This window comes from Fusarium sambucinum, chromosome III, assembly GCF_050947815.1.
Source record: "Fusarium sambucinum isolate potato_lamoka chromosome III, whole genome shotgun sequence".
Taxonomy (NCBI): Eukaryota; Fungi; Ascomycota; class Sordariomycetes; order Hypocreales; family Nectriaceae; genus Fusarium; species Fusarium sambucinum.
Window position 1 is genome coordinate 3,485,041 of NC_139292.1, and position 26,389 is coordinate 3,511,429.

General features: G+C 48.1%; 11 protein-coding genes across 11 annotated transcripts; 4 read left to right on the forward strand and 7 right to left on the reverse strand.

Moving 5' to 3' along the window:
* Nucleotides 1-335: 335 nt before the first annotated feature.
* Nucleotides 336-3,376, reverse strand: FSST1_011311 (phosphatidylethanolamine N-methyltransferase; the record flags this gene model as incomplete). Its single annotated transcript, XM_083234430.1, has 3 exons — nucleotides 336-410; nucleotides 464-3,117; nucleotides 3,196-3,376. The coding sequence occupies 3 exons, from the start codon at nucleotides 3,374-3,376 to the stop codon at nucleotides 336-338; spliced, it is 2,910 nt and encodes a 969-aa protein (XP_083081007.1).
* A 3,068-nt stretch (nucleotides 3,377-6,444) lies between these two features.
* FSST1_011312 (translation initiation factor eIF3 core subunit g) lies at nucleotides 6,445-7,524 on the reverse strand (the record flags this gene model as incomplete). The annotated part of the gene is made up of 3 exons (XM_083234431.1): nucleotides 6,445-6,669; nucleotides 6,720-7,347; nucleotides 7,496-7,524. The coding sequence occupies 3 exons, from the start codon at nucleotides 7,522-7,524 to the stop codon at nucleotides 6,445-6,447; spliced, it is 882 nt and encodes a 293-aa protein (XP_083081008.1).
* A 1,064-nt stretch (nucleotides 7,525-8,588) lies between these two features.
* FSST1_011313 (uncharacterized protein) lies at nucleotides 8,589-8,939 on the forward strand (the record flags this gene model as incomplete). Its single annotated transcript, XM_083234434.1, has 1 exon — nucleotides 8,589-8,939. One exon carries the CDS (start codon nucleotides 8,589-8,591, stop codon nucleotides 8,937-8,939), a length of 351 nt encoding a protein of 116 aa, XP_083081009.1.
* Nucleotides 8,940-9,263: 324 nt separating this feature from the next.
* On the reverse strand, nucleotides 9,264-10,636 carry FSST1_011314 (uncharacterized protein; the record flags this gene model as incomplete). The annotated part of the gene is made up of 2 exons (XM_083234435.1): nucleotides 9,264-10,342; nucleotides 10,393-10,636. 2 exons carry the CDS (start codon nucleotides 10,634-10,636, stop codon nucleotides 9,264-9,266), a joined length of 1,323 nt encoding a protein of 440 aa, XP_083081010.1.
* A 1,401-nt stretch (nucleotides 10,637-12,037) lies between these two features.
* Nucleotides 12,038-13,162, reverse strand: FSST1_011315 (uncharacterized protein; the record flags this gene model as incomplete). Its single annotated transcript, XM_083234436.1, has 1 exon — nucleotides 12,038-13,162. The coding sequence occupies one exon, from the start codon at nucleotides 13,160-13,162 to the stop codon at nucleotides 12,038-12,040; it is 1,125 nt and encodes a 374-aa protein (XP_083081011.1).
* Nucleotides 13,163-15,082: 1,920 nt separating this feature from the next.
* Nucleotides 15,083-16,309, forward strand: FSST1_011316 (uncharacterized protein; the record flags this gene model as incomplete). Its single annotated transcript, XM_083234437.1, has 1 exon — nucleotides 15,083-16,309. One exon carries the CDS (start codon nucleotides 15,083-15,085, stop codon nucleotides 16,307-16,309), a length of 1,227 nt encoding a protein of 408 aa, XP_083081012.1.
* Nucleotides 16,310-16,836: 527 nt separating this feature from the next.
* On the forward strand, nucleotides 16,837-17,241 carry FSST1_011317 (uncharacterized protein; the record flags this gene model as incomplete). The annotated part of the gene is made up of 2 exons (XM_083234438.1): nucleotides 16,837-16,936; nucleotides 16,988-17,241. The coding sequence occupies 2 exons, from the start codon at nucleotides 16,837-16,839 to the stop codon at nucleotides 17,239-17,241; spliced, it is 354 nt and encodes a 117-aa protein (XP_083081013.1).
* An 851-nt stretch (nucleotides 17,242-18,092) lies between these two features.
* On the forward strand, nucleotides 18,093-19,977 carry FSST1_011318 (catalase; the record flags this gene model as incomplete). The annotated part of the gene is made up of 4 exons (XM_083234439.1): nucleotides 18,093-18,536; nucleotides 18,596-18,689; nucleotides 18,735-18,846; nucleotides 18,894-19,977. The coding sequence occupies 4 exons, from the start codon at nucleotides 18,093-18,095 to the stop codon at nucleotides 19,975-19,977; spliced, it is 1,734 nt and encodes a 577-aa protein (XP_083081014.1).
* Nucleotides 19,978-20,183: 206 nt separating this feature from the next.
* Nucleotides 20,184-20,531, reverse strand: FSST1_011319 (uncharacterized protein; the record flags this gene model as incomplete). The annotated part of the gene is made up of 1 exon (XM_083234440.1): nucleotides 20,184-20,531. One exon carries the CDS (start codon nucleotides 20,529-20,531, stop codon nucleotides 20,184-20,186), a length of 348 nt encoding a protein of 115 aa, XP_083081015.1.
* A 1,085-nt stretch (nucleotides 20,532-21,616) lies between these two features.
* Nucleotides 21,617-22,802, reverse strand: FSST1_011320 (aminotransferase; the record flags this gene model as incomplete). Its single annotated transcript, XM_083234441.1, has 2 exons — nucleotides 21,617-22,689; nucleotides 22,733-22,802. 2 exons carry the CDS (start codon nucleotides 22,800-22,802, stop codon nucleotides 21,617-21,619), a joined length of 1,143 nt encoding a protein of 380 aa, XP_083081016.1.
* A 575-nt stretch (nucleotides 22,803-23,377) lies between these two features.
* Nucleotides 23,378-26,322, reverse strand: FSST1_011321 (glycosyltransferase family 20-domain-containing protein; the record flags this gene model as incomplete). The annotated part of the gene is made up of 3 exons (XM_083234442.1): nucleotides 23,378-23,418; nucleotides 23,466-26,203; nucleotides 26,300-26,322. The coding sequence occupies 3 exons, from the start codon at nucleotides 26,320-26,322 to the stop codon at nucleotides 23,378-23,380; spliced, it is 2,802 nt and encodes a 933-aa protein (XP_083081017.1).
* Nucleotides 26,323-26,389: the final 67 nt, after the last annotated feature.

Here is a 26,389-nt window from a genome sequence, read left to right on the forward strand (position 1 = left end):
TGACCTGACAATCCTGGACTAAAAGAAACTGTTAACTACATCGACCTATGGTCTCAGCTGCCAACGGTTCTAATTCCCCAAGGCCGGTTAAATAGCCAGACAACCATCACCAACGCATAACGGAGCCGGACTGTGCGCTTTTGGATAATTAGTTGCAAAGCTTTCAATTTAAAATAATTCTAAACTTGATGTTTATGTTGGAACAAGTTTAATAGTTACAGCCGCCCCATACTATCCTGCCTCAACTGTGGTATCATACTCCAATTTTTGCCATCACCATCACCGCCACAAGAACTCCAAACTACTTTTAACTCTAAATATCTGTATGTTCTACATCAAGCCTTCTCGGAAGGAAAGTCTTGAATTGCGGGCGTGGTGGTTCCCCTCGATAGAGACATGCTGTAGGGTGCCTACAAAGAAAACAGTCAGTATATGATACCTCTTTCTCAATTTTTGAACATACCAGAACTTCCTTAGCGTTGCAGACTCTCCATGCAAGTTTTCGGACACTTCCATCTGCGGCGACGACAGGTGGCGCAAACTCGATCCCAAACATTTCTCGAATAGCATAGACAATCCTCTTAGCATATTTCGTGTCACGTTCGACGTGTCCGCCAAAAGGCTCTTCGGGCTGGTTAGGTGCAATGTCTGGGTCGCGGTCTAGGCAGTTTTGGACAACAGGAAGAAGAGCAGCCTCGACGGCTTGCTCATACAAGCCCTTAGCACCAAGATCTACGTCTTCGTCAAACTTGCTAATTCGGATCTCAAAAGGTTCAGAGATTGTCATAGCATGATGATGTCCGTTGTGGTGATATCGGAACTCAAAGACGCCTTGTGTCCACCATAGCTTATCACCTTCGAAAACAACTTCACCTTGAACCAGGTCGGCTTCCATTGCATCAGTAGCAGAGACTGGGCGCTCTTCAACCACAATACTGACATCGGCCGTCAAAGAATCATAAGAACCAGCATTCGTAGGTGCCCACCGTCCAAGAGAAGAAACTTCAGTGGCATCTCTTGAACGGTTGTCGGTGACCATGTAAAGACCGATCCAATCCTTCTTACTGTGGTTGACCGGGGCCCTCCACTTAACACGAAGAGGTGCACCGTACTCGAAAGCCATGGTACGGACGGGCTTAGGGAACCGACCTGTCAAGCTCTCCTTTCCAGTGTATTTTTCCACGATAGGTGCATTGGTTGCTTTCGTGCCCTCAACAGACAAGCAATAAAGCTTTGGGTCATAACCTTCCAAGTCGGGAGTGATTCTCGTAATTGTGAGTCGTGCGGGGGCCATGTTGAAAAGAGCTGAAGTATCCCGAACAATAGTCTTGACACCCGATGCGAATTTGGGCCGAGCAGTATCAAGGAAGTCCTCGACGAATTGACTCGTATCATCCAAAACCTTGTCAACACTTTCTTGCCATCCCTTAACATGAGGGGGTAACGACTTTTTGATGAACTTGGTGAGGCCGGCTTCTTGGCGGAGACTACGTCCATAGATCTTTTGCATGTGAGGCCGCTCGATATACGAAATGTAGAAGAACGTCAAAATCTGAGTGACCAGTGCCATAAGAAAGATGGATCGACTCCAAGTGATGAGTGCAGCACCCCATACGCCAGCTGTGCCAAAGAATCGATCAGGGTTGTTCAGGAAGCGATAGATGGACTTGTATGTCAACTTGGCCTGATGGTCAAAGAAGAAATCACCACAGAACCATCCGAATTCGCCAAGAGAATCATAAACACTGAATGCGGTCCACAATTGGAGGGCGACAAGACTGGCACCCAGGACGTGCTTGAGCATTACCAGGCCATACGCCCAATCCTCGGGAGGCGAGTACATCTTCCAGCATGCGGCAACAAAAGCGGTATTACACATGATCATGCTGATGTGATGCAGGCCCTTCCACTGGCGCCACGCTTCACCAGCACTCTCACCGAATTTAAGGAAATGGCGAGTCCACATCTTGTTCTTGGATTGCTGGTCGAGTATGAGACCCAGTCCAAGATGGTACCATACGCGCCATACCAAAGCATGGAAGACAAAAGCCGCCTGCCAAGCAGGGGTATCGGGCGTCGCCAGAGTGAGGGTGGCTACGTAGAACGGCATAACGATAACAGCAAAATCAGGAACCCGGAACAAATCAAGGTTATTTAGACCAACAAGGTTATGGACCTGACCGGGATCATCCTTTTGGGCAGGTTTGAGTGTTTGCTGATCGAATGCACCTTCAAGCGATTTGATATCAGCAGGTATGGCCTCACTTTGGCTGCCGGAAATGGTTCGCTTGCGTGGAGGAGGAGGGTTGTACGTCTTCTCAATGTGAGGGTTCTCGACAATCACAAGGAAAGCAAATTGGGCCATGTGCGCGAGGATCGAGATGAAGAGAACCTCGTAGCTAGCAGCCATCATGGAGATACCGTAGTAACCGGCGTAACCGATTGAGTACATGGGATGAGGAGCCATCTCGAAAACACCATCGAAAGTCAAGTCTTGGTCGATGAGGTAGAAAAAGTCTCCCCAATACCAGGCAAAGTCTTTCACGACACGATGGGCATCCAATTTCACCCAAAGGTTGAAGCCAATGAGACTGATACCAACGGCCCAACGGGAGAAACCTACCAGAGGGTTCTCGCCTTCAGGAGTATGGCCACAGACCATGGCAAATAGGCAGTAGGACACAAAATCACACATGAGGATCAAATCAACAACCCTTCGGAAGACCAGCCAAGTGTTGTACTCGATGGGGGCCTTTTCGAATTCATAATCTTCGGTAATCTTGGTTTCCAGCTCGGTCTTGAGGAGCTTGTAGAGCCATGGCCGAGGGTTCTTGCCGGTTGATGGGTGTTCAAAGAGTTTCCATCGTCGAGCCCAGGTCACAAGACGACGATGATTCGACTGAATCTGAAGCAGTACACCAATGCCAATATTGTAGCAAGCCCGCCAGAACAGGAAGACAACAGCAAAGACAGTGCGCTTAGATCCGGATGGCAGGAAATAAGCGGCTAGAATATGGAGACCCAGAATTGTCAAGACAATAGCATCAGAAAGATTCTTGGGTTGTCGAGGATCCAGAAGCTGAGAAACCATATCATGGGTTGTGGGTACAATAAAGACTGCAGCATGTGACAGTCAGCCAAAGACGCACGAGAGCAACACACCACCAAATTAACTATAATTCGGGCTTTACATACCTGTACCGTCTGGTGTGCGACCATAAGTCTTGTTGGACTTTTCAGACGAGTTTATCGTTTCTGATGGCTCAAGATCATGATTTTGTTGTGCTTGGGAGTCTTGTTGCGCTGTAGAATCAACCCCAGATTGCCTCTGTCGCAATCCAGGGCTGGTGTCTGGTACATCGGCAGCAGTACTCATGACTGGTGACGATGCAGCAGCCAGAGAGTGTTTCAGACGGTGTATGTATTCCCAGAGACTGTTGTGACGAAGGTTTGATTCCAAGGGAGAAAAGAATAGAAGTTTGGTTTGAGTAAAAGATGAGGAGATGGGAATGAAAGGGCTTGTAGCAATGACACCCGGCTGTTGGGTTAGGATGGGGAAGCTTGAAACGACGTCAGGCTGCTCCACTGGCTAGACTGTCTGAACGGGGTCACCTGGTTAAGCGTTTGCGTGCTGCTTCGTCCCTGGCTCGAACTAACTAGGACCTGGTCTGGAGTTGGCAGCTCCATAAATTGAAGACGGAGGGAAGTGAACAGAGGCTAGGGCATGCAGGACAGTACCGCACAGTCTGTATGCACGAGGTTGCAGTTTGATGATCGGTGCGAGCTTTTAATGCGGTTGTTTGTATTGTATGAGGTGCTATTATTCTAGGTTTGGTATTGTTTCATCGGATAGAGAGCATTAGGTGAGAAAGAGCGAGAAGAGAGAAGAAGACAATTTATAATAGAAGGTGCCAGCACAAGTCAAGACACCAGTCAAGAGTACCTGCCCGCCCACCTCGTGCGGGTTCTGTCGTGACACCTATTGCAACATGCACCTTCCTCATAATATGAGCAGAACACCTACCTCCTACTAATTCATCAGAACCACTCACGAGCCTGTCTTCAATAGTGGACAGTGAGGTTTGAACGGGGTGGTCTTACAGGGCGGCAACAGCGCTAAACCCACTGCGATGACCACAAGCGGGGGCTCCAATTGTCCTGGGCTTCCATCGTGTTCCCCCACCTCGACAGAACTGAACTCGTGAGAATCATCGGGTTTTTTGTGATACCTGTTGATCAGTGAGTTGCAGTAATAAATGATTGGGACTGTTATGTTTGCTGCAGACTGAATAGTAAACTAAACCCTAATATACTTTGACTTGCTCCAATATGCATTTCTTTGGAATAAATACCGCCGACTCTACCCGCAATGGCCGCAGCAATTGCCGCTCTGCAAAGAACAAGAATGGGTCTGCATCCGGCGACCGGCGCCGTTATGGAGGACATGTCCCGATAGGTACCACGGGCCAAACCCCACCCCGTTGTGGGGGCTTCGGAAGCGAGCTTTCGACATCTTGATGGTGTTTGATCAATAAGATGCTCGCATCAATGGACCTTAGGTTACCTTTCTCATTTCTTTAGCTCGAACGATCCTCCAGTAAGCGTTGCAGGCATAAAAAGACCCTTGTCATGGCCAACAGCGTGGGGTAGAATCACATGCAAATCTCACACTGAAGCAGCAGAAAAAAGAAACACCCCAGACGATTTATCCCAACAAAAATGGAATATCAGAGCCTTTCTAGGATCGTGAATGTGATGCAAGGGGCTATAACGATAGTCCATTAATGTGTCTTTGATTGACAAAAAAACATTGAAAAATACACAGAGTGATGGATGAAAATGCAGACAAGTAACCCAAGCTCTTCCCTTCCAGTCACTAAAGCGTCCCTTGTCGTAAGTATAAAAACAAAAAAAAGTAGAAGTAAACGAAGAATTTTGGAATATATTGAAGAGATGAACGAGTTGTGATGGGGTCGCTTGACCATCCCTTCTCTACCTAGTGCAGGGGACTCCTTGGTCGGGTGCTTCTCTTCTAACAGCATAATATTTTGAGCTATCTCAGTATATAAGTCCACCCAAAAGTACATTCAGTGAAAACAGACACACTGCGATTTATGTTTCTAGGACCATGCACTTTCAACACGGAGAATTACATTACAAGTCTTGGGTTGAGCACGAGACCGTCACCCTGAATTGGAAATATCTCCATGCAGGTATCAAACATTCACCCTATCCTTGCTCAATTCAGGGTCTCGATTTACATAGCCCCTTGTTCTCGAAACTAGTGGATTCGATTCTGTTGAGATACGAAAGAAACCAATCGTCATAATTATCGTGGCATTTTAGCAGTTCCTATAAAGGCAACCCGAAAGAGCCGCTTGTCTTTATACGCAAGAGTTATATCCCGCAATGCTCGACCCATGCGGCTAAGCTAACCTCGCTTCTGAGAAAGGTCAGAGTAAGAACCGGTTAATATGGAAGAAGCCAATGTTGATCTTTGCAATTCTATCGAGTTCGAATTGCAAGGGCTGTATGTTGCTGTTCGTGTCTGGAAAGCCTTACATGAAAGATGTCATTCGTGCCCTTGCCTATCATGATTGATATGACACTGCCCCTGGGAATACTAATAGGCTAGCAGACGCAAGTGTACTATAGAAGTTCGTTGAATGCATTCGGTAGTCGATCTTGGTCAGTACTGCATATCTCTCCTGGGCAAATGCAAATGTGGCCGAGCGAAATCGAGCCAGTAAGCCATGTGTCACTCAGCAATGCATGCGCAGGATTCTATCAGTATGGATCAAAGATCATTATATCTGAATGTTTCGTGTATTAGCAATGTTCGGAAGGCAAATCGCAACCTGTGTAGCCTCTACTAGACTCTTTTGCTCAACACTAGAGTGCAAAACTGTTTCAGTCAGGCCGATCTTTACATATTTCTGACCACTCTCAATGTATACGAGCCTCTTGATGGTTTAACTTGCGATCTGGCATTGGTAAAGATCAGGACAAGGCCTTTGCCTTCTGAAATAACATCTCACCAGGTTCAACAATGATAACTGGAAGGGGACCGCATGCACTCAATGGTACGGGTTGCCAGTAGACGTGTAAGTGGAAGCATACCCCTTCCACACACCCTACTGTCCCAAGATCTTCCCTTACAAAAGCAGTCAAGGTAGGCAGACAACCTAAGAGTATTGTCTTACTAGGCCCCTGACTAAATCCTACTATGACCCAGCATAGCTGGCTGTACTCTCACACTCATCCCCACTCATACATCATCAGAAATATAGACGATCACTTTTCCCATCCCAGACCACACATATCCTAAAGGTTTCATTGAATCATGAGGTCGAAAGTTTTCTTTTCCCATCTCAACCACAAATGCATTACCATGTGTTCCCCCTAGCTAAAAAAACGCACAGAAGATCGAAACAACACCACCTTTTACTGAGCCTTCTTGGCAAACTCCACCCGGAGAATGAGATGCTTGAAACCAAATCCGTCCATCTTCGCACAAGCCTTGACGGCATCGCCGCGGTCCGCAAAGCTGATGAAGGCGAAACCCTTGGCCATACCGGTTTCTCTGTCCTTGGCAAGGAATACTCGGGTGACACGACCAAAGCGTTCGAACATATCGCGCAACTCTCCCTCCTCGGCCATCTCAGAAACCTAATGTCTGTCAGTACTGTATGCTGCGGTAGTGTCAGGGCAGCACTCACGTTGGTAACACGCAGTGTAGCAAGGTCGTCCCTCTCGCCGAACTTGGATCCCATTCTCTCGCCAGCAGTTCCGTTGCCACGCAGGGCAGGAGGAACATATGAACCCTTCTTGGCACCAGCAGCCGCGGCGGGTGAAGGCTCGTCTCCCATACCAGCAGCGACATCGGCAGCGCCGCTCTCTCCGATGGGCGCCATGGTGTCCTTGTAAGGACATCGGGCAGTGAAATGCTGACCGTTGCAAATACGACACTTGACCTGCTTGTCCTTGAGCTGATCCTTCATGGTCTGGGCGGCGTTGTCGGTGGACTCGTCCTTCTCGGCCTTTCGCCAGTTGACGCTTGGTCGGAAGATGATGTTCTCACCGACCGAGGTGGTGTCGGGAGCAGGGCCTGCGGGATCCTTTGCGCTGAGGCCGAACTTGGGCCAGGTTTTTCGGTCGGCGACACGGGGGTTTACGGTCTCGGTGTGGGTGATGAATCGCACTCTGCGAACGGTCTTGACCTTTCTACCGTCGTCGTCGTATCTGAAAGTGATGATCGTCTTTGTTCCATCCTTGTTGGCAATGGTTTGAGGCTCAGGGAGATCGGTGGAGGTCTCCTCGACATCGTCGTCGTCGGCCCAGTCGTGCCTTTTGAAGGATGAAGTTAGCCAGAGTTTATCGATTTAGTGGCGAAACATTTCATCTAGCAAAAACAAAGAGATGCTCAAGTTCAACAGTATTGAGGATATCGATAGAATACCCCACTCGGAGTACAAGCAAAGGCGGGCGGACTCACTTGGGCTGGTTCGCAACTGCGGCAGCCATGATGAATCGAGCGTATCCGTGCGGCTTTTCAAGTTGTAGGTGTGTAGGTCTCGCGGTAGTCGGGATGCGTCGTCGTGGCTCGTCGAGGCGTCACTTCGTGATCGTGGGGTTTCTTAGTGATGGTTGAATTTATTGCACTTTTTCGTGGTGCGGCGTTTGAGCAATGGTGGGGCAGAATGTCAAGCCACATCAAGAAACAAGGGATATCGAGATCACATGATGAGCACTGCCACAGGGCCAACTTAATCCGCTCCGGTTGAAGTGTATCGTCAAGGTTTATTAGGTGTCTTGTTAGTTACGTTACTTTGCTTAATCTCATGTTAACGAGGATTGATGAATCGACTGTTACGTGGAACGTGCCATTGTTAGAATCGGTAATTGCCAGTGGGTAGACGGGAAATCGGCATGAAGGGTCATGTCAAAATTGCATACGACGGAGAGTTATGTGGCGCAGTCGAACCATGTTATCGAATGAGAGTGACACGGCATCCCACATTGAGAGTTTGTTTCGAAGTTGCGATTTGCTTTGTTAATTTTCTCAAAAACCTTACTTAGTAAGCGACAATCATCAATTAGAGCAATACGTGTGAATTGCTGATACAAACCTGTGACTCGGCAAAGACCCTTGACGTCCCCCCCCCGTGTTGGGAGATGAAGATGCTTGTTACACATGGATGCCAAGTGACAGGGCGCTGGACCATCTAAAGCCAAGCGTGGCGCAGTCTACGAAGCACCCAATAGCGTCCACGTAATCCCGCAACGCGGTCTTGTGGCGTGCAGCAATGGCCATGTGAGAGAGGGAGCTTGGAGATGTCGTGGAAACACTTTTACTTTGGGGGGGAGCTTGGCTTGCATTCGTAACGTTGTTCGTTTTTTTCGTTCCGTTCCGTATTCCTTCATCCCATCTTATTTATCCACATTCTCTCCTCCCTCTTTCCATTTCTTCTCTTTACACACTTTTTAATAACGACTGATACTTCCTCGTACCTGACGATCTATCTTTTGCGCGACTCCAAGATCCACCTCCTATCTGCTGTCGCATAGCGCTTTACTCTACTACCACAATGGCCTTCAAGCAAGACGAACCTCCAGCCTACGGCCCTCCCCCAGGTGCCCCTCAACCTACATATGGTGGTTATCAGCAAGATCCTTACCAGCAGGGCGGCGCCCCCCCTCCTCAAGGCTACTACCAGCAAGCTCCTCCTCAGATGGGCTACTACAACCAGCAACAAGGACCCTTTCCCGCCGGTCAGGGCCCCTATCCTCCCCAGCAGGGTCCCTACGGCCAGCATCCCCCTCAAGGCTATTACCCCAACGATGATTCAAGAGGAAACGGTGGTGGTGGCGGCGGCGGTCTCATGACCGGTCTTCTAGCTGGTCTCGCATGCTGCTGCTGCTTGGACTGCCTTTTCTAAGCGTTAATCTGACCTATTACTCGATATCACCGCCGCCGATAAACGGATCTACAAATTACGAAATGTTGGAGTATTCGACTACTCTCCAGCAGGCAAAGGAATGACCTGCGACGAGCGCGTGGCGCATCAGGCAATGGGAAGGGGTTTGTGTTTTGGCGTTGGGGTTTCTTTGTTCAGAGATCTTATTCTACGTTAGGTGTTTCTTTGTTTAATCGATACCTAGAATACGACTTTAATCACATAATGTTCCGTCCCCAGGACAAAATTGTCCAAGGTGATATTTTTAACATGTATATTAACATTGACAGATAGGGTGATGTGATACTATGCTGCGGCAAAGAGTGTCTCAAACTCATCCCTGACTCTTGCGACACAGTCATTCAAGTAAATCTTTTTTTGCACATCTGGTGATGTCCATTTGTCCGGAACCGAACCACTGAGCTTGTGCTCTTTGAACATCCTATCTCTCTCCTCCTTTGCCTTTCCTTCGCCGAGATGCAGCGTTCGGCCGGACAAGTAGGCCATTTCGACAAGGCTCGACGTCCACTCCTTTCGAGATAGCTCGTACACCTTGAGGCACTTGGCAATAGTCTCAGGCTGCGTATCAGGAGCAAGGCACAGAACTTCTGCGATTGTCGAACCGTCTTCAATCGCCATGGCTGCTCCTTGACTGAGATGCGGAAGGGTCGGGTGGCATGCATCGCCTAGCAAGGCGACAGCTCCGTGCGTCCATGTTGGCAGCGGCTTGTACATCCTCAGCCGCCACTCACAGACTTCTCCTTCGGGAACAAGATTGAGCATCTTCTGCACGACTGGACAGAAAGTCTCAAAGACTTTGAGCATCACCTCCTTGGAACCTCTGGTTGTGTATGTTATAGACGGGGCGCCAGCAAAGTTCTCATCTGGATGGGCGGTTGATAAGTTGTAAATGGACTTGTCGGCGATGGAGTAGGCAATGATGTGTCGCTTCTCTCCTACCCACCGCACAACCTCGTCACTGTCGATGAGAGCCAGGAGCTCGGGATCATGAGCCATATCTTCCCTGTTGAGCATGATGCGGTAGGCAGCCTGACCAGTCTCTGCTTCTTCAGGCACAGTGTCTACTTGCTGTAGAATTTGAGAACGTGCGACACTCTTGATGCCATCTGCGCCGAGGAGAATGTCGGCTTGACTTGTGTAGGGCTCTCCATCTCTAGGCTTGAGCTTGAAGGATGCCCGGGGTGAAAAGGTTTCAATCTCGACCAAGCTTGTTGAGAAGTGAAAGTTGATGCTGTCTTGCTTTTTACAAGCCTCGTACATATGGCCAGCCAGGGATGATCTATGGCCGCAGAGGTGCGAGTAACCATATTGGCCTTTCAGGTCTGGCATATTGACATGGGCGAGTTCTTCATTGGTCGATCCCTCTGGGTTATGTCAGGATGGTTCTTGTAAGATGTTCCGTATAAAAACTTACGTCGAATACTGCTGCCAGCGACACGCGTTGCCTCTTTCTCAATGTCATCCCAGCACCCTAATCTATCGAGAATTCTTCCCACATTGGGAGGCATTTGAATACCAGCTCCAACAAAACCAAGATTGCTGGCTGTCTCATATACGTCGATGTGTTTGAAGCCCTGTTTGGCGAGGGCGAGGGCAGCTCCTAGGCCACCCATGCCGGCGCCCATGATGGCGATATGCAGGTCTTTGACTTCAGTCATGATGGCAAGAACTAGTTGGTGATATTTTTTTATAGAAACGGACTTGGCATTGAGAGAGTTTACGGTGGTCTATATCAAGAACGGTTGTTCCTTTATCCGATCTGGTTCAAGGTGACTATCCCGAATGCAAATGCCGGGATGCGGGGACCGGAAGTACATCTCTGAATGGAGCTCTTGATTTCTGCAAACCACTGGTGGAAGCCTCTTTTGTAAATAGAGGATTACATATCATAGACGGTTTTACTAATGTTTTTTTCAGTTAATTTCCTATTTTGACTTGCGTTTGGCTCCTATATCGGCGGGTGTGGTTGTGTATTATTCGTCATGTATGTACTGAAGATACCTGTGGTGGAGTTCTCACTCGTCATCATCAAGACCTTGACATCTATTCTGGCTAGACATTCCACTAATTACGAATAACCATCGATCTCGGAGGTATTTGTACCGAGTGATTGCCTTTTGTACCTTGTCGGGAATATATCTCGGCAAGTGGGCGGTTAGATTCCGTGACACTTCGAGGTAGATTTACTTGTGTACATAGTAGATACCATGTTTAGGTATCTTTATTCAGCCGGTTCATTGTATGTCTTGACAGTCTAGACTTTGAGTATTCATGTGGGCGCTGTACACACAATCCGATTCCTGCCGTCACGGAGCTGTGAGTATGATTTGGGAATTGGAAGGAAACAAGCAGGGATGGTAATCGATATTTGACCTTGTGGGCTACGCCAATGGGGAAATTGTTGTATCGCGCTGGGTATAAGAGTCTGGGAAAGATTGTGATTCAGATAGAAGGTGAAGAGGAGAGGGCCGAACAAGATGCCATGATCAAGTACAACAGACGATCTTGGATAGAATAGTCGACAGTATCGAGGCTCTATATGTCAACAATCTCAGACAAAGGCATTGTTCGTGTGCACCGAACAGTCTCTTGATGATGCGAGTTTATTTTCCCTCGGATCGAGTTTATTAGAACAGACACTACCTATATTGTGACCTCAGTTCATGTTGGCACTATTGTTCAAGTGTAGAACAGAGCTTTGCCAATGGTATGTTCATCACAGGCCAAGATTAATTGTTGAAGATAGGAGAATAGAGAAGGAGACTAACTCGGTTGGTAGTTGCATTAATATTACTCTATCGTTTCAATTCGTGTCAGGCCTGAAATAGGGAGATTTTAGGCAAGAGTTCCGTTGGTTGTAACCAGGCGTGCTTCAATGCAGGCCAATGAACCCCTGCAAAGACAGAGGTAGTACGACAAGAGAATAATTTACGACAAGATCTGATTCATGACAGGGACTTGTATATACTGTATTGACAATGAAATATATGGTGGTGTATAACCGGGTATAATAATTAAACTGATCGAGACCTGACTACTCCGTAAACAAACTTTAACCCCTAAAAGCCGCGCGTCGCTAGATTTAGCTCGGACGAAGTCTTGGATAAGTTTGTGTCGTTCTCGTAGTGATGGTTCTTGGAAGTGGTAGATTCTGCAGATGACTTGACGCCTATACTCATGCCATCATCCTCTCTATCTTCTCGTCGGATGATGACTTCAGTAGTCATGACAACTTCATCACTGCGCGGTGCACGCTGTGGTTGTCCTTCCTCTCCTCCCATAACATAAGCTCTATAAGATATGTCGCCGGGGGGCTTGTCGCTGTTGGTGCTAATAAAGTTATCCAGGGCGATGCCTGTTCTGTTGCCTGTCGAAGTGCCGGCAGTATTACTCCTTGGTCCGGAGCTGGCATCCTTGTTTCCGGTCGTCATCTCGACAAGACGGTTAAGAATAGTAAACTCAAGTTTGAGTTTTGTGCTGTAGACAAAAGCTTTGTAGGATGTCTGGTACTGATACTGATCGGCGTACTCGAGACCGAGGATGGTAATGTCGAGAAGGATAATAAGAATGTTGACATAGATGAGATGGTTCATCAACCGTCTACTTCCTCGTTTATTGCCCATGGTGCGTTCCAGGCGCATAAGCTTGACAGTTTCGGAAATGTAACAAGCCGAGATGATGATTTCCTGGATAAAGAATATGGACACCTGGATCTTTTCCATGATGGAGTACGGTTGCTCCCATATCAGTGTTTTTTTGGAGAACGAGCCATAGATCATGGGGATGACTGTTCCATGCATGAGAACACCGTTGACGACGATCATGTACAAAACACATCTCAGCCGGAACCTGTTTCTGAGGACAAGATGCAATCTCGACCAGAGCACTAGACTCTGACCCGAGACCATCGCAACCCATCCAAAGGAGATAAATGTAGCAGCGACATATCCGACTTTGGCAGAAGCATAATACTTTATAAAGAAACCACCACAATAAACAAAGATTCCCCATGTTGCGATGAGGAATGACCAGAAATATAAACCCGAGTGGCGCTTGAACGTGCCAAAGATGATAAAGGTCAATTCAATGACGTTGTAGACTGATATTGAGAGAAAGACCAGGACGATGGTGATGGTCATTTGGGATATGCCATCCAGGCCTGAGCCAAAGCCTAGTTTGCCCATGATTGCAGTCGTCAAAGGAGTGACTTGGAGAGAACACAAGGAAAGGAAACAAGAGGAAAGAAGAGTGTTTTTTGACAAGTCTTGCCAATACAACTCTGTGCAGTCATAGGTTTATACACTAATATCTAGTTTTTGACCACTACGTAATTTATCTTCATGTCAACCTCGACGGTAACAACGGCGCACTAGAGTAAGACTACGGTACGGTACTTTACTTTACTGTTCCCGTGCCGCAGGGCCCGAGCGTTGGAATATCTACAAGTCCAACAAATCGGAACGTCTTCAACTGCCTCAGAACGAGTCAGGTCCACCCTCCCCTTGGAGACAGATCATTTATCCCCTCTTCACAAGCGAATTAGATCCCTTTTTAGGGCTGGACGATTGTTGATCCAGGACCAAAGACAATAAAGTTTAGGATCAAGTGGGGAAAGTAACGACGATCGTAGCGTACATCTGGCTAGGTCCGCTGAAGTTGAGTGGAGGGATCAAGACTGAGGCTTCAGGTTGTTTTGTGTGGCATTTTATATTCAGCATGAATGGGGGATAGATTGCGAGAAGATGATTTGTTATCCCTGAGTGTTAGTCTACAAAAAGATCCATGATGCTTCTCTCAGATACTCAGAGATAACTCGGTATATACCATACATTTCAAAAGGACAACGTATTATCCATACGAATGTTATAACACTTTTCAATTCCGATAAAGAATCCGATGTTACCAAACCCCCAGTAACCGGCACTCGTCTCTTTTCCCCGTTCCTCGGCTTCCGTATTATTGGGATTACTCTAGACTCGCAACAGGGATTGAACGTTACATAGGGCGAACATAGAAGCGATCCTTGCATGTCTCATTTCCATGCGCGCCATGATTCGAGACGGAATAAAACACAACTCTTTACATAATGACAGCCTCGAATTGGACTTGGTTGAAGAATGAAATGGCTGTACAAGGTTTCATGGCTTATTTTGGTCGGCATCCTTCCAGTGGCGTAGATCGACACATGCACTTCCAGAAACTGTTAAGAACTGAATCGCTCAGGGGAAATCAAACAAGGTGTGTTGGTTGTTCAGAGTAGAAATGATAATGGCAAACACATGCTCAACCGGAAACCACGTCCCCGGAAATATCACTCTCGTCTACCCGCACATCATCAACTTAGTTTCGATTCTTTCCTGTAGTTGGACGGAATCATCGACCGTTTAGTCTAGCTACAGTTCATAAATCGCTAGCTTCAACACCGTCGCGACGATCTACGCTCAGACCTTGACTTTCAACTGAAGCTGAAAAGACCAGCTTAATTGAGCAGGTCCTTGAGCTAGGAGAATATACGGATAGTTGAGATGAATTGACTAGTTGGACTAGCTTGTTTGATGGGATGGTGCTATTTCCTTTATGTAACTATTTCCAGGATTTGGAACGTCTAAACCCACCTGATGTAGATCCGGGGTCGGTTCCTTATTGTTGGGTTCAATGGAATGCACATGAGTACTTTCATCTGCTTGTCTCTGAGAGGAACAAGGATTCTGACCCCTCTGTCTTGTTGATCTTTTGTTGGTAGCCTGGATGAATGTGAATTGTCAGGGGAGTCTTTGTCAGGCCTATTGTGCGAAGATACAATGAATTGTTGAAAGATGCTGTTCTGGTATTTGGGATCTGTTCTTGTTCTTGTAGCATGTTAGTGACAGAACCTTTATGAATACTCTTCAGCAAGATGGTTGAGAAATTAGACAACTGGAATAATCTACAGAATGAGATATTTGAACAACAAAGAAGAACACTGAAGAAATGGCTTTAAAAGGAGATCTAAATCCTTCTAAATCCATCATTAACCAACTCTCGGTAAAGTATTCAGACAGTACTTTAAGACAAACGAGACAATCATCATCAACTAACCTCTACAGCAACTTCTAACCGTCAAAATGTCTTCTCTCACCTGGAACGGTCTCACCTTTGGTGTAGAACTCGAATTCATGGCTGCTCCTCCCGAACGAGCCCACTGGAAACTGTACACCCCAGCGGCAGCAGCACGCTCCAACATCTCCAAGCTGCTCACCCAGCACACTACTCTTCCCATTGCCTGTGAGTGCAGCCATCCCACCAACGAGGCTTGCGCCGTCTGTGCTGATATTCCTGACAAGTACAAGGCAGATCGTATATGCTACATCCAGCCTGGAGCAAGCGCTGAGTCCATGGTCGCGGATGCCTGCTTTCTCTTCAAGTACGAATTCCTCGACTGCGTCAAGGGTCTCAACGCACAGCGTTGCTGGCCTGGTGTAGAGATGTGTACCCCTGTTCTCGGCCAAGCTGAGTTAGCTTCCGGTCTTCCTACTGTCAAGACACTCCTTTCGGCTGTCCGAAAGACGGGTGCTCTGATCACTGCTGATGACAGCTGCGGCATGCACGTCCACGTTGGCGTCGAAGGAGGCATGACAGTTTATCTCGCAAAGAGAATCACGACACTCGTCGTTCTTCTTGAGAACACTCTCATTCTTCGCCTCGTTGCGCCTTGCCGATGGACAAGCCAGTATGCTAGTCCCATCTGCGAATACTCACAGGCTGCGAAAAAGGAAGCCCTCAACATCGACGAGGCTGACATGGAAGCTTTCGAGAAGCACGTGCCTTCGGAATCGAGCATGCGCCCGAGTATTTGGAACAACAATGATCCCAAGATGTACTACAGATTGCTTCGTACCATCTGGTCCTGCGAAAACCTGAGTTCTCTCGCAATGGAACTTCGAAAGGGAGGTATCAGCCGCTGCGGCCTTGCAATCGCGCTGCGCAATACTGATGGTCGCCGCAATAATCTCTTCATTCGAGACAGATATGAAGGGACACCCACAACTGTTGAGTTCCGCTACTCGCAGATGACATTTGACCATGTCCTTCTCCGCAACTGGGTCGAAGTTGTGGCGCGCATCGTAGATCTTGCGCGAGCCGAAGACGAAGAGTTCAAGAAGATTGTCAAGACGATTATCGATCTGAACTGTGAGGCTGGTGTACAGCATACTTCTGCTTGGAAGGCTTTGTTGGAACGCGTGTTCGGGCTGGAGCATCGTATTCCTGAATGGGAGGCTCAGCTGGACAAGTTCAAGCAAGGTGAGTACATTTCTCTCTTGAACGAGAGGCTTCTTCTCCGGCCGGATTAGGAGTAAGGTGAGGTGAGGGTAAGTATGGGGGCGTTTTGTTGTTTTCGGCTGGCAGCTGGCTGTTGGTCTGGGTTCGGAGTTTGGTACGGTAAGTACTAGCAGTAAAAGTAGATATATCAAGCGATATCAAACAATAAACTGTGTAGCAACTCATAAAAGGCTTGTTGTATTTGTAATTCTCCCGTGATAATAGTTTCCTTTTTTGTGAATCGTAATTACTTAATCTTGAGCTTATTCATCTCTTTGGTGATTGTTGAGGCTGCTTCTCAATAATATGCCAGTTGTTGCCAGCTGGTGAATCGACCACTAGGTCGGCCACTTTTAATATTTATCTACCTGCTAGAGAAGCTCCAGCTTTGCTCTTTTCTTTTCTTTTTTTATCTCACCCGCACCTAGAGCATAAAACGTCCTCTCATCTATCCATCTATCGGATCTTCCTGTACCAAACACAAGAAAAGCGATCCTCCTACAATCCTGAGAGACAAACTCCTTTACCTCTGGTATAATCAGAGAGCATCGCACACAAAATGAACGACGCCGGAGAGAGCAACATCGAAGAGGGCAACAGCTTTCAAGATAACAACTCCGAAGGGAGCAATGTCACTGACATTGAATCTCAATATGTTAGTACGTATGAGTCCTCCATAGACCAAACTTCTCCCCAGCTAACCTCATCAGATGCTTTGGACACCCTGGCCGAACTGGCTGACAACAGTGGCGTCACTCCAACAGAAGCGATCATCAAGTTCATCCATGAACTGGATAGAAAGTTCAACATGCTCATACAAGTTGGACAATGCGAAGTCGTTGCTACCATGCGCGGCGAACCCGTTACTGAGGATCGAAGGGTGAAGTTCGACTACATTGATGAGGCGCTGGATGCGGTCTCGGATATTAGAGACCAAGCCCTCGATATTCTTCACTGCCTGTAGGTCGAAATGGATCTGACCGGAATGAGTATATGCTGACCTTCTGTGAAGGGCGGACAGACCCTGGAGCTGGGCTGAGTTTTGTCACCTTATCATACTTGTATAATTGTTTAGGGTTTGTATGCACATGAACGGGTTCAAGGGGAGGATTGGAAGGCCAAAGAACAGGAACAGGCCAACAGCAACTGCGTTGTTATTTTACGAGAGTACAACTATCCTCTGATATTGGACTATTTCCATTGACTCCATTCCCTTTGTTCTCACCATCTTACAGGAGTATATCAGCTTGAAGCATTTGTTAATGCTCACTGTAGGGTAACCAACCCATGTTCTATATCCCTGTCACACTAAGATCTCAATCTAACTTGGCAAGGCTTGAATTTCTTCATCGACGATCTCATTTCCGATCTATTCCAGTCTAGACCCAACAATCAAAACCCCATCCAAATCATCCACTCATCAACGACTCAATACCGAGGCTGGACGTCGTGATGTCATTATCCTAGCCTCATTGAGATTCAACATTTCGACAAAGCAGCCTCGAACCAAGGCAAGGCATCATTCATCGAAGATTTGACAATCTCGATAAACCAATCATCGAACTTGCAATAGTAATAACCAATCGCTGATCTTCATCATCCATCCGTTCTCCATCTCTTGTCTCAGGGTCTGTGAGGTCGAGTATTTGTTCACCGCGTCATAGAAACATTTGAGCCAGTCAGCTTCAGTCAACGCAATGCATGACAAGATGAAGTATCCGGGGAAATTTAAAACGATGGAATTCATATAAGAGGTGTCTGGTCCTTGAGTTAGCAAGTGAGTCTCAATGTGAGCCAAGTAATTCCAACACAATCATGGCACCATCAGCAACAAACACTTCCTTCTCGGCTCACGTAGCCAGCCAGTTTCAGTCCTACGAGGACGACCGCCAGTCAGCCTCTAAGGAAGCAACCTATGCCACCAGCAATGGCGTTCCTGTGCCTCACCCCTACGAGACTCAACGATGTGGCGAGAATGGGCCTCTTCTTCTCCAAGACTTTCACCTGATTGATCTTCTTTCTCATTTCGACCGAGAGCGTATTCCTGAACGCGTTGTTCATGCCAAGGGTAGTGGTGCTCATGGATTCTTTGAGTGTACTGATCCCTTGGACGATCTGTGCCTTGCCGACATCTTTTCCGCCAAGGGAAAGAAATGCCCTGTTTCTATGAGATTTTCGACTGTCGGAGGAGAATCCGGATCGCATGATATGGCCAGAGATCCTCGTGGGTTCTCTGTCAAGATGCGAACTGATGATGGTGTAAGTGAAGCGACACTATGTTTCGAATCGCGACGACAGCGATGCTAACAAGTCATCAGAACTTGGATTGGGTTTTCAACAATACTCCTGTGTTCTTTTTGAGAGATCCCGCCAAGTTTCCTCACTTTATTCACACTCAAAAGCGCGACCCTAGTGAGTCAACTAACTATCGCCATTGACCGTATCTAACAGTCACAGGTACTCATCTCACTCATGCCGACGATTCATTTGCATTCTGGGATTATCTTTCTCAAAACCCCGAGTCAATCCACCAAGTGATGATCCTGATGGGTGACCGTGGCATTCCAAAGTGAGTACACTGAATATGTTTGCGATTATCACTTACAACGTAAATAGGGGATACAGAAAGATGCACGGCTACTCTGGACATACCTTCAAGCTCGTGAACAAAGCTGGCGACTGGGTATACACCCAAATACACCTCAAGTCTATGCAAGGAACCGACTTTGTCACTCAGGAGGACTCTGCCGATTACTCACCCGACTTCTCCCAGAAGGATCTTTACGAGGCCATCCAGAACGGAGACTACCCCAAGTGGACCCTCGAGGTGCAGACCATGACTCCTAAGGAAGCTGAGGAATTGTGGGAGAAGCAAAAGATTAATGTCTTTGATCTTACCCACATCTGGCCTCAAAAGCAGTTCCCTCGTCGCAAGGTTGGAGAGTTTACTCTGAACGAAAACGCTGTCAACTACTTTGCCGAGGTTGAGCAGATTGCTTTCAATCCAGCTCATTTGCCCCCTGGTATTGAACCCTCAGCGGACCCAGTTCTCCAGTCACGTCTGTTCTCTTACCCTGATACACACCGTCACCGCATCGGGGCCAACTACCAGCAGCTCCCTGTGAACTCAACTCGAACAGGATACAAGTTTGGTAACTTCCAGCGTGACGGCCAGATGGCTTTCTATAATCAGGGTGCTCGACCCAACTATCTCTCTTCCATTGATCCTATCAAGTTCCGCACCCGAACGGTAGATCTCGACAAGACCCACGGCCACTTCACCGGTGAAGCCATCACGTTCCTCACCGCGATCCGCCCCGAAGACTTTAACGCTCCTCGTGCTTTGTGGAGGAATGTATTCGATGAGCCAGCCCGTGAGCGATTCATCAACAATGTCACTGGAAAGATGAAGCTTTGCAAGCAGGAGGAGCCTCTCAAGCGACAGATCGCCATCTTCCGCGAGGTCGACCCCGAAATTGCCGAGAGACTTGAAAAGTCAACTGGTATCAAGGGATACGACGGGATTGCCAACATGAAGTTTAATGGAAGCCACAATTCTATGAATGGCGAAACGAAACTTGCAAACGATATCATTGCGAACAAGGGGAAGAGTGCTACTGCTAGGAATGGAGCCCCAGCAAAGGGCTGCCACTCAAGACTGGAGACGAGTGGACACTCGAACGGAACAAATGGTAAATAAGAGGTCCAAAGCAAAGTAGTAATGTAATTAGTTTACAGAGTTTGATGTAAAAACAGTTGTGAATCCCTTCATTTTGGTTGTGGTCGTCGCTCAACACCAGTATCCAAGTTAACCAGAAGCGTGTTCACAAAATCAGAGCTGCTGAAATCCCCATTTCGAATCCAGGCCCCGTATAACCAAGTCGTAAATTGCCACCCAGGCTCTCCTTACTTTGCCTCCTCCTTGACTTCCGCCCTGGGAGCCTGCCAACTACAACTCGGAGGCGCACACGTCTCAGCACACTTGACACAGGCAAGTTCACTCTTTCGAAAGCTCCCCTTTATAATACGCTTATCATCGAAGGCGTACCGCGGACAGTGCATTGTGGGGCCGGCGTTGCGCCCAAAGAGTCGACGTTGGTAATCGCAAGCTGAACCCAAATCGTCAACAGCGTAGAACATGTCGATGTAGTGAAAGGCTTCTCCGCCGATGATGGCGCGACCGCGGGTCATTTGAGGGCATTCGGGGCCTTTGGCGCAGCAGCATACCATGCGCTGGAACGAGTATGTGCACATTTCAGATGAGACTCGATCAGTGTTTGTAGATTGGTGAACTGGTGTAAAGATGTAGACAGTGGCTTCTTGATGGTTCTTCATAAATGCGACAACCCTCATAGTATATATGAAATGCCGTCTGTTACACTCCCGCTTCTACTCGGGTCCGCAAACCCCAAAGGGTACGGTGTTTGCTTTGCCCTTGACCATCTTCCCGTTGTACCGTGCTATGCAGCGAGCCGTAACCAAGCTACGGGGGTTTCGCGGGAGGGGGCAAACATGGTCTTGGGTTCTTTCTGATGAAACTCGAGATAGACGAGACGGGTGAGTATCGCGAGTGCGACTAACACATGGTGGATGACAGGGGGTCAAGCTGTGGCTGTGGGTAGGACCCTGTTTACTCTTTGGAGCAGAGAATCAAGAGTTGAAGTACACAGTATTGTTGATGTGTACCCAGTCAACAAGGCTGCACTACCAGCACTTTGAGTTCGGACAAGCAGTCTCCGGGAAGTGGGAAGAATTGGCCCTTAATAAAACGGTAGTCGACGATTTAGCAGGACAGACCTAGTTCTTTTATCGACCTAATTGGGAATACAGGTGATCGACCTGGCTATCATGGCTTGGGCCTCAGAAGACCGTTATGGATGATTAAATGCTGCCGGGACTACCTTGGCTGAATATCATGGATTATATATTCAACGGATATCGCCGGTAGTTTCTGCTGCGCCAATGATAAACTTCAATATGTTTCTGATATTCACAGAATAGCTAATGGTGTCTTGTCCATTTGACCCTTTGCCTAGTGAGCCAGAAGAAGGTGAAGCATTCGAATGGTAACCAAGGAGGCCTCTCATAAATAAGTCAAGTTCCCGATTTCAACCTTCATGAGTAAATGACCGATAGAGCTCACGACAGCTGGGCGCATCAGTATACAATTACTGAAGATATTGCTCAAGAATACGCCTGACAGATTTGGTAGTCTGTCGACAAGGAAAGTAAGTCCAGCTACTTTCGGTGCTGGTTACTTGGTCCCATAATGCAACCTATTCCTATCACGACAATCAAGACTTTTATTATAAATCTTACAAAAAATATCATTTAGTTCGTTAGTCCATCTGGTCCACGGTTGTAGCATCTCCATTCCCTCCATTAGAAGCACCTTGGATCTCCTTATCCTTGGCTCCGATAGGGAACCTCCAGCTGAACGAATCCTCAGCCCGTCCAAGTTGAATATCTTTCAAGTGCTTGAGAAGTTTCTCAAACATGGGTCCGGGCTCTTCAGAACTCTCCTTGATATACGTCGCAACCTCCTCCTTGCCATCAACACGACGCGTGATGGATCGAATAGGAACAAGCGCTGCAGCTGTACCAGCAGCAAAAACCTCGGTGAATTCTTGAAGTTCACCATACTTGATGGCACGCTTCTCAACCTTCCACCCGTAGCTACGTCCAAGCTCCTGGATGCTGTCGCTGGTGACACTGTCGATGACATTCTTGCTATCAGGCACAGAAAGGGTCACATCATCCCCATTCACCTTTACACCGAGGAATCCACTCGTGCTAAACTCGTCAATCTCCTCGTGGCGCACACTGTCAAGATGCAGCGTGATACCGTATCCCTCGTCACGCGCCTTGTCGCTCCAGCGCAGCACAGGAGCATAGTTTCCACCAACCTTTGCATTACCAGTTCCATGCGGCGCCGCGCGGTCAAACTCCTCCAGAATCAGCGCCTTGACAGGGTGCGCACCGTGGTAGACACCAGTAGGGATGACAAACACCGCAAAGATGTACTCATCTGGCGGCGAAAGGCCAAGCTGAGCGCTGGACCCGTAGAGCTGAGGACGAATGTACAGGGCGGCGCCCGTGTCGTGGGGTGGTACGTACTCTGCGTTGAGAGCGACGGCAGCACGAACGGCGGAGAGAAACAAATCTTCGGGGACGGGGGGCATGGACACGACTTCTGCAGAGTGCTGGAGACGCTTTGCGTTGCGGTCGGGGCGGAAGACGGTGATTGCTTCGTCATTGGGGGTACGGAATGCTTTGAGGCCTTCGTAGGCTTGTTGGCCGTAATTTAATGCTGGTGCCATGCCATGGATGCGCATAAATGGATCAGCGACGAAGCGAAGAGGTGTCCATTTTCCTGTGCTTCTAGAGTATGTAGCTTCGACATGGCCATTGACTGGAATTGTTAGACTTGTCCATCTAGGTAGAGAAGAGCTTACCTTCGCGGACCTTGAAGCCCACGTTGGACCAGTCAATTGTGTTGACAGGAGGAGGAGGAAAGGCAGCCATTTTGATCATGAGACTAATTGTCGAAAGGTTAACAATCAGAACCTCTTTATATCTGCCATTACTCACATTTATAAGCTCTTGACTAAGATTCTTAGTGACGGTCTAGTGAGGGAAGCTCGGAACTCAGACCCCGCTGACTCCCATTAGACTCCCCGCCGATGTCGCACCGCGGGGTTCTATCAACGGTTTATAGGTTGATTTTTGAAGGTTTGTCATTTGCTGGTGGATTCTGCTGATGTCATGATGAGTAGAGAAAAGCTGGATGGCGAGACAGCCCGTAATCCTGGTGATAGAATCTCTGTACGTTGAGGCGAGTTGTATCGTAAATCACATTAATGCCTTATCTGCTTCAACAACCGTGAACCAACCCAATGTTCTCCTGTACATGTGCAAAACAACAAAATGCGAATTCGAATCTTTAATTGAAGCTATACCATAACAACCGCTTTTCTTTACACAAAACAAACTCATATCAAACTTCTCTTTGGTGTCGGACCTGACATTCCTTATTTACCCTGCGCCCGCTGACCGAACGCCAACGGCACAAAATGCAATACAATAACCCATTTCATCAATCACTCTAGTGAGGCAAGACGTTGAAGACAAGAGAGGACACCTATAAAGTTAGCAATTGTCACAATCAATCAAAGCAAAGATACGTACCACTGACACCCTGCGTAAGGGTGGCTGTCGCTTCGGTGTTACGGTTACCGAGACTGACTGTCACGACATTCTCTACAGAACCGTCGTCTTGTAGTCTGTTGGCCCACTTGAATACCTTTTCATCCTCTCGTCCATCACCAATGACCATAAGAAAGTCAACTGGCGTCTTTTCCTCTTTGGTGGGGTGAATCTCCTCCTTGAGCGTCTCAAACACCTTTCGGGCGGCAGTGCGTTTGGTCCAGTCAATAGGTTCCACAGCAATACATCCATCGAGAGCAATGGCATGCACACGTTGGGACTCGCAGGCGTCGTTGACGTGGCTGGCGCAGTCTGAAGCTTGTCGTGAAGCGGTTTCGTAATCCTCTGCACTCTTGTAGTGGAAGATCAAACTGCAGCGTCGTTCTTCAATCTCGGCTCCAGGAGTTCGCTCAAGGAAGTATGTCATGATGGGTCGTACAGACTCCTTCCAATCCTTGACATGATCAAGATCCGCCATTTCGGTCCATGAATCATCTCCATGCGACTTGAGGAAACATCCGTTCTCTGCAATCAGACCAAGGTTGGGGACACGACGGAAGACACGGTCAAGCTCCTCAGGTCGTCGACCAGACATGACATAGACAGTGTTGCGCTCATCAAGAAGCAGATCGTTGAGAACATCCAGTGTTCGCTGAGGACTAATGGGGATAATTTGGTTGACAGGACCCCAAGCCACGAGTGTGCCTTCGTAGTCGATGATGAAAAGTCGTCGCTGAGCCTTGGTGTACTTGGTCGAGAGGGCAGGAACAGACAATCGAGGGACTGATGTCTGGTCTCGCTTGTGCTGTTCCTCGTACACAATATCCAGACGGCCAAGGAACTGGGTAAACCAGTGAGATCCGGTGTGCTTGACGACACGACTATAAAGGTTGTTCCATCGTTGGTCCTTCTCCTCCTCGCCCATCTCCAAAGCCTGCTTGATAGCATCGGCGCATGCGCGGTAATCCCAGGGGTTGACGGCAAGTTCATTCTTGGCAAAAAGGGATGAAGTACCAGTAAACTCAGAGAGAATCAGAGAACCGTGCTTCTTTTCGGGGAGAAGCTTTCCATCTTGACAGAAGAGATACTCGTGCGAGGTCAAGTTCATGCCCTCGCGCTGGCTGGTAATCATAAGAGCATCAGCAATGGTCAGCAAAGCAAGATACTGAGCGTAGTCAATATCCTGCTTCAGATAAACCACTGGCTGATACGCAAGATTGGCCCATGACGAGTTGACTCTGGTCACAATGTCGCTAACGGTGGCCTCGAGATCACTCTTTTCGCTGGACGATAACGCGACTTGGATGAGAACAGTATTCTCACGCCACTGGGGGTTTTTGTTCAAGAACAACTCATAAGACAACAGCTTCTGGCGAACACCACGGACGTGGTCAAGCTTATCACGAGCAACAATAAGCCTCTTACCCTTATAACGCTCTTGCATAATCTGAAGCCACTTGGCAACTTCGGGAGCGTCAAGATGCTCACGGAGACTGACTGGGTCGATACCGATAGCGAGATGGATGACATCAACAAATCGGTCCTCAAGTTGGAGACCATCCGGTGTAGCCTCGGCATTCAAAATACGACTGCAAGTCTGGAGGAAATGGCGTCCGTACTCGTGGATTTGGAAACCGACAAGGTTAGCACCGAGCATACCCTCCAAAAGTTCCTTTCGGACAGCCAAGCAACGGAAAACCTCGGATGAGGGGAAAGCAACGTGCAGGAAGAAACCAATCTTGGCCTCGGGGATCTTCTTGCGAACCATTCCAGGAACGAGAAGCAGATGGTAGTCGTGAACCCAGACAACATCGCCACGCTTCCAGTTCTTGATAATCTGGTCGGCAAAGGCCTGATTGACGTTGACGTAGTACTTCCACGAGTGGTCCTCGTACGCCTTGCTCTTGGGGTTGTCGGGGATCTGGTAGTGAAAGACGGGCCACAGAATGTGCTTGCAGAAGTGAGCGTAATGTCCGTCAAAGTCCTTGTCGGAGCAGAACACTGTAAGCATGTTGTGTTCATTGGCCAGGGTATTTTCAATGTCCTGCTTTTGCTCGGTACCCTCAAGGGCATCCGTGGGCATACCCAGAGTGCCAACCCATGTAATCTCATCAATCTTGCCATCGCGAGCAGCGGCATCAGCAGCATTGCGAAGGCCACCGTTGCCCTGGTCAGCGTTGACAACCATCCAACCAGCAGATGCAAAGACTCGGTCATGGCTGTCACTTCGGACGAGAGGCTTGGGCTGTAAAATTCCCTGGCGCCCCAGCTCGCGAGCCTTTTGAATTGTACGGTTGTTCTCGGATAAAGCAGGAGGAGGAGGAGAGCTGGCTCGCGACTTGGGCTGGTTGGCTCGACTACCCCATGGCTTTCCGCTACCGGCATTGGAGCCAGGTCTCTTGGGGAATGGTATTCTTATTCCATCTTCGTTCGCAAATAGATTCACATCAATCTCTTCGGTCGGCGTTCGTGGAGGTGTAATGTCCTCTTTCTGGAATAGACTTGGTTGGCGGTTTAGAGGCGCAGGTCGTCCACCAGCGGGAGCAGCAGGTTTGGGAGGAAGAGCATCACCACCCTTGGGGGCTGATCCTCCAGACAATGAAGCTCGAGTGTCGCCGGAGAGGTTAATGTTTGAGGAGCTAGACAATGAGGTTCGGGCAGGGTCGACACCAGGAGGAGGGGTGCCGGGGAGGGTAAAATGTATGGTTTTAGGGAGGAAGCTATCGTCATGTTAGCTTTCGTCATTTCTCGCTAAAGCTTGGTGGGCTCTTGGAGGGGCACGAGCGGGGAAGAGCAAAAACACCAAAAGCACATACAGAGAACACACAAAGACGGTCATTTTGGCTAGAAATTTGTGTCAAGTAAATATGTTTTTGTTGTATGTCGTGTAGGAGTATGTCGTATTA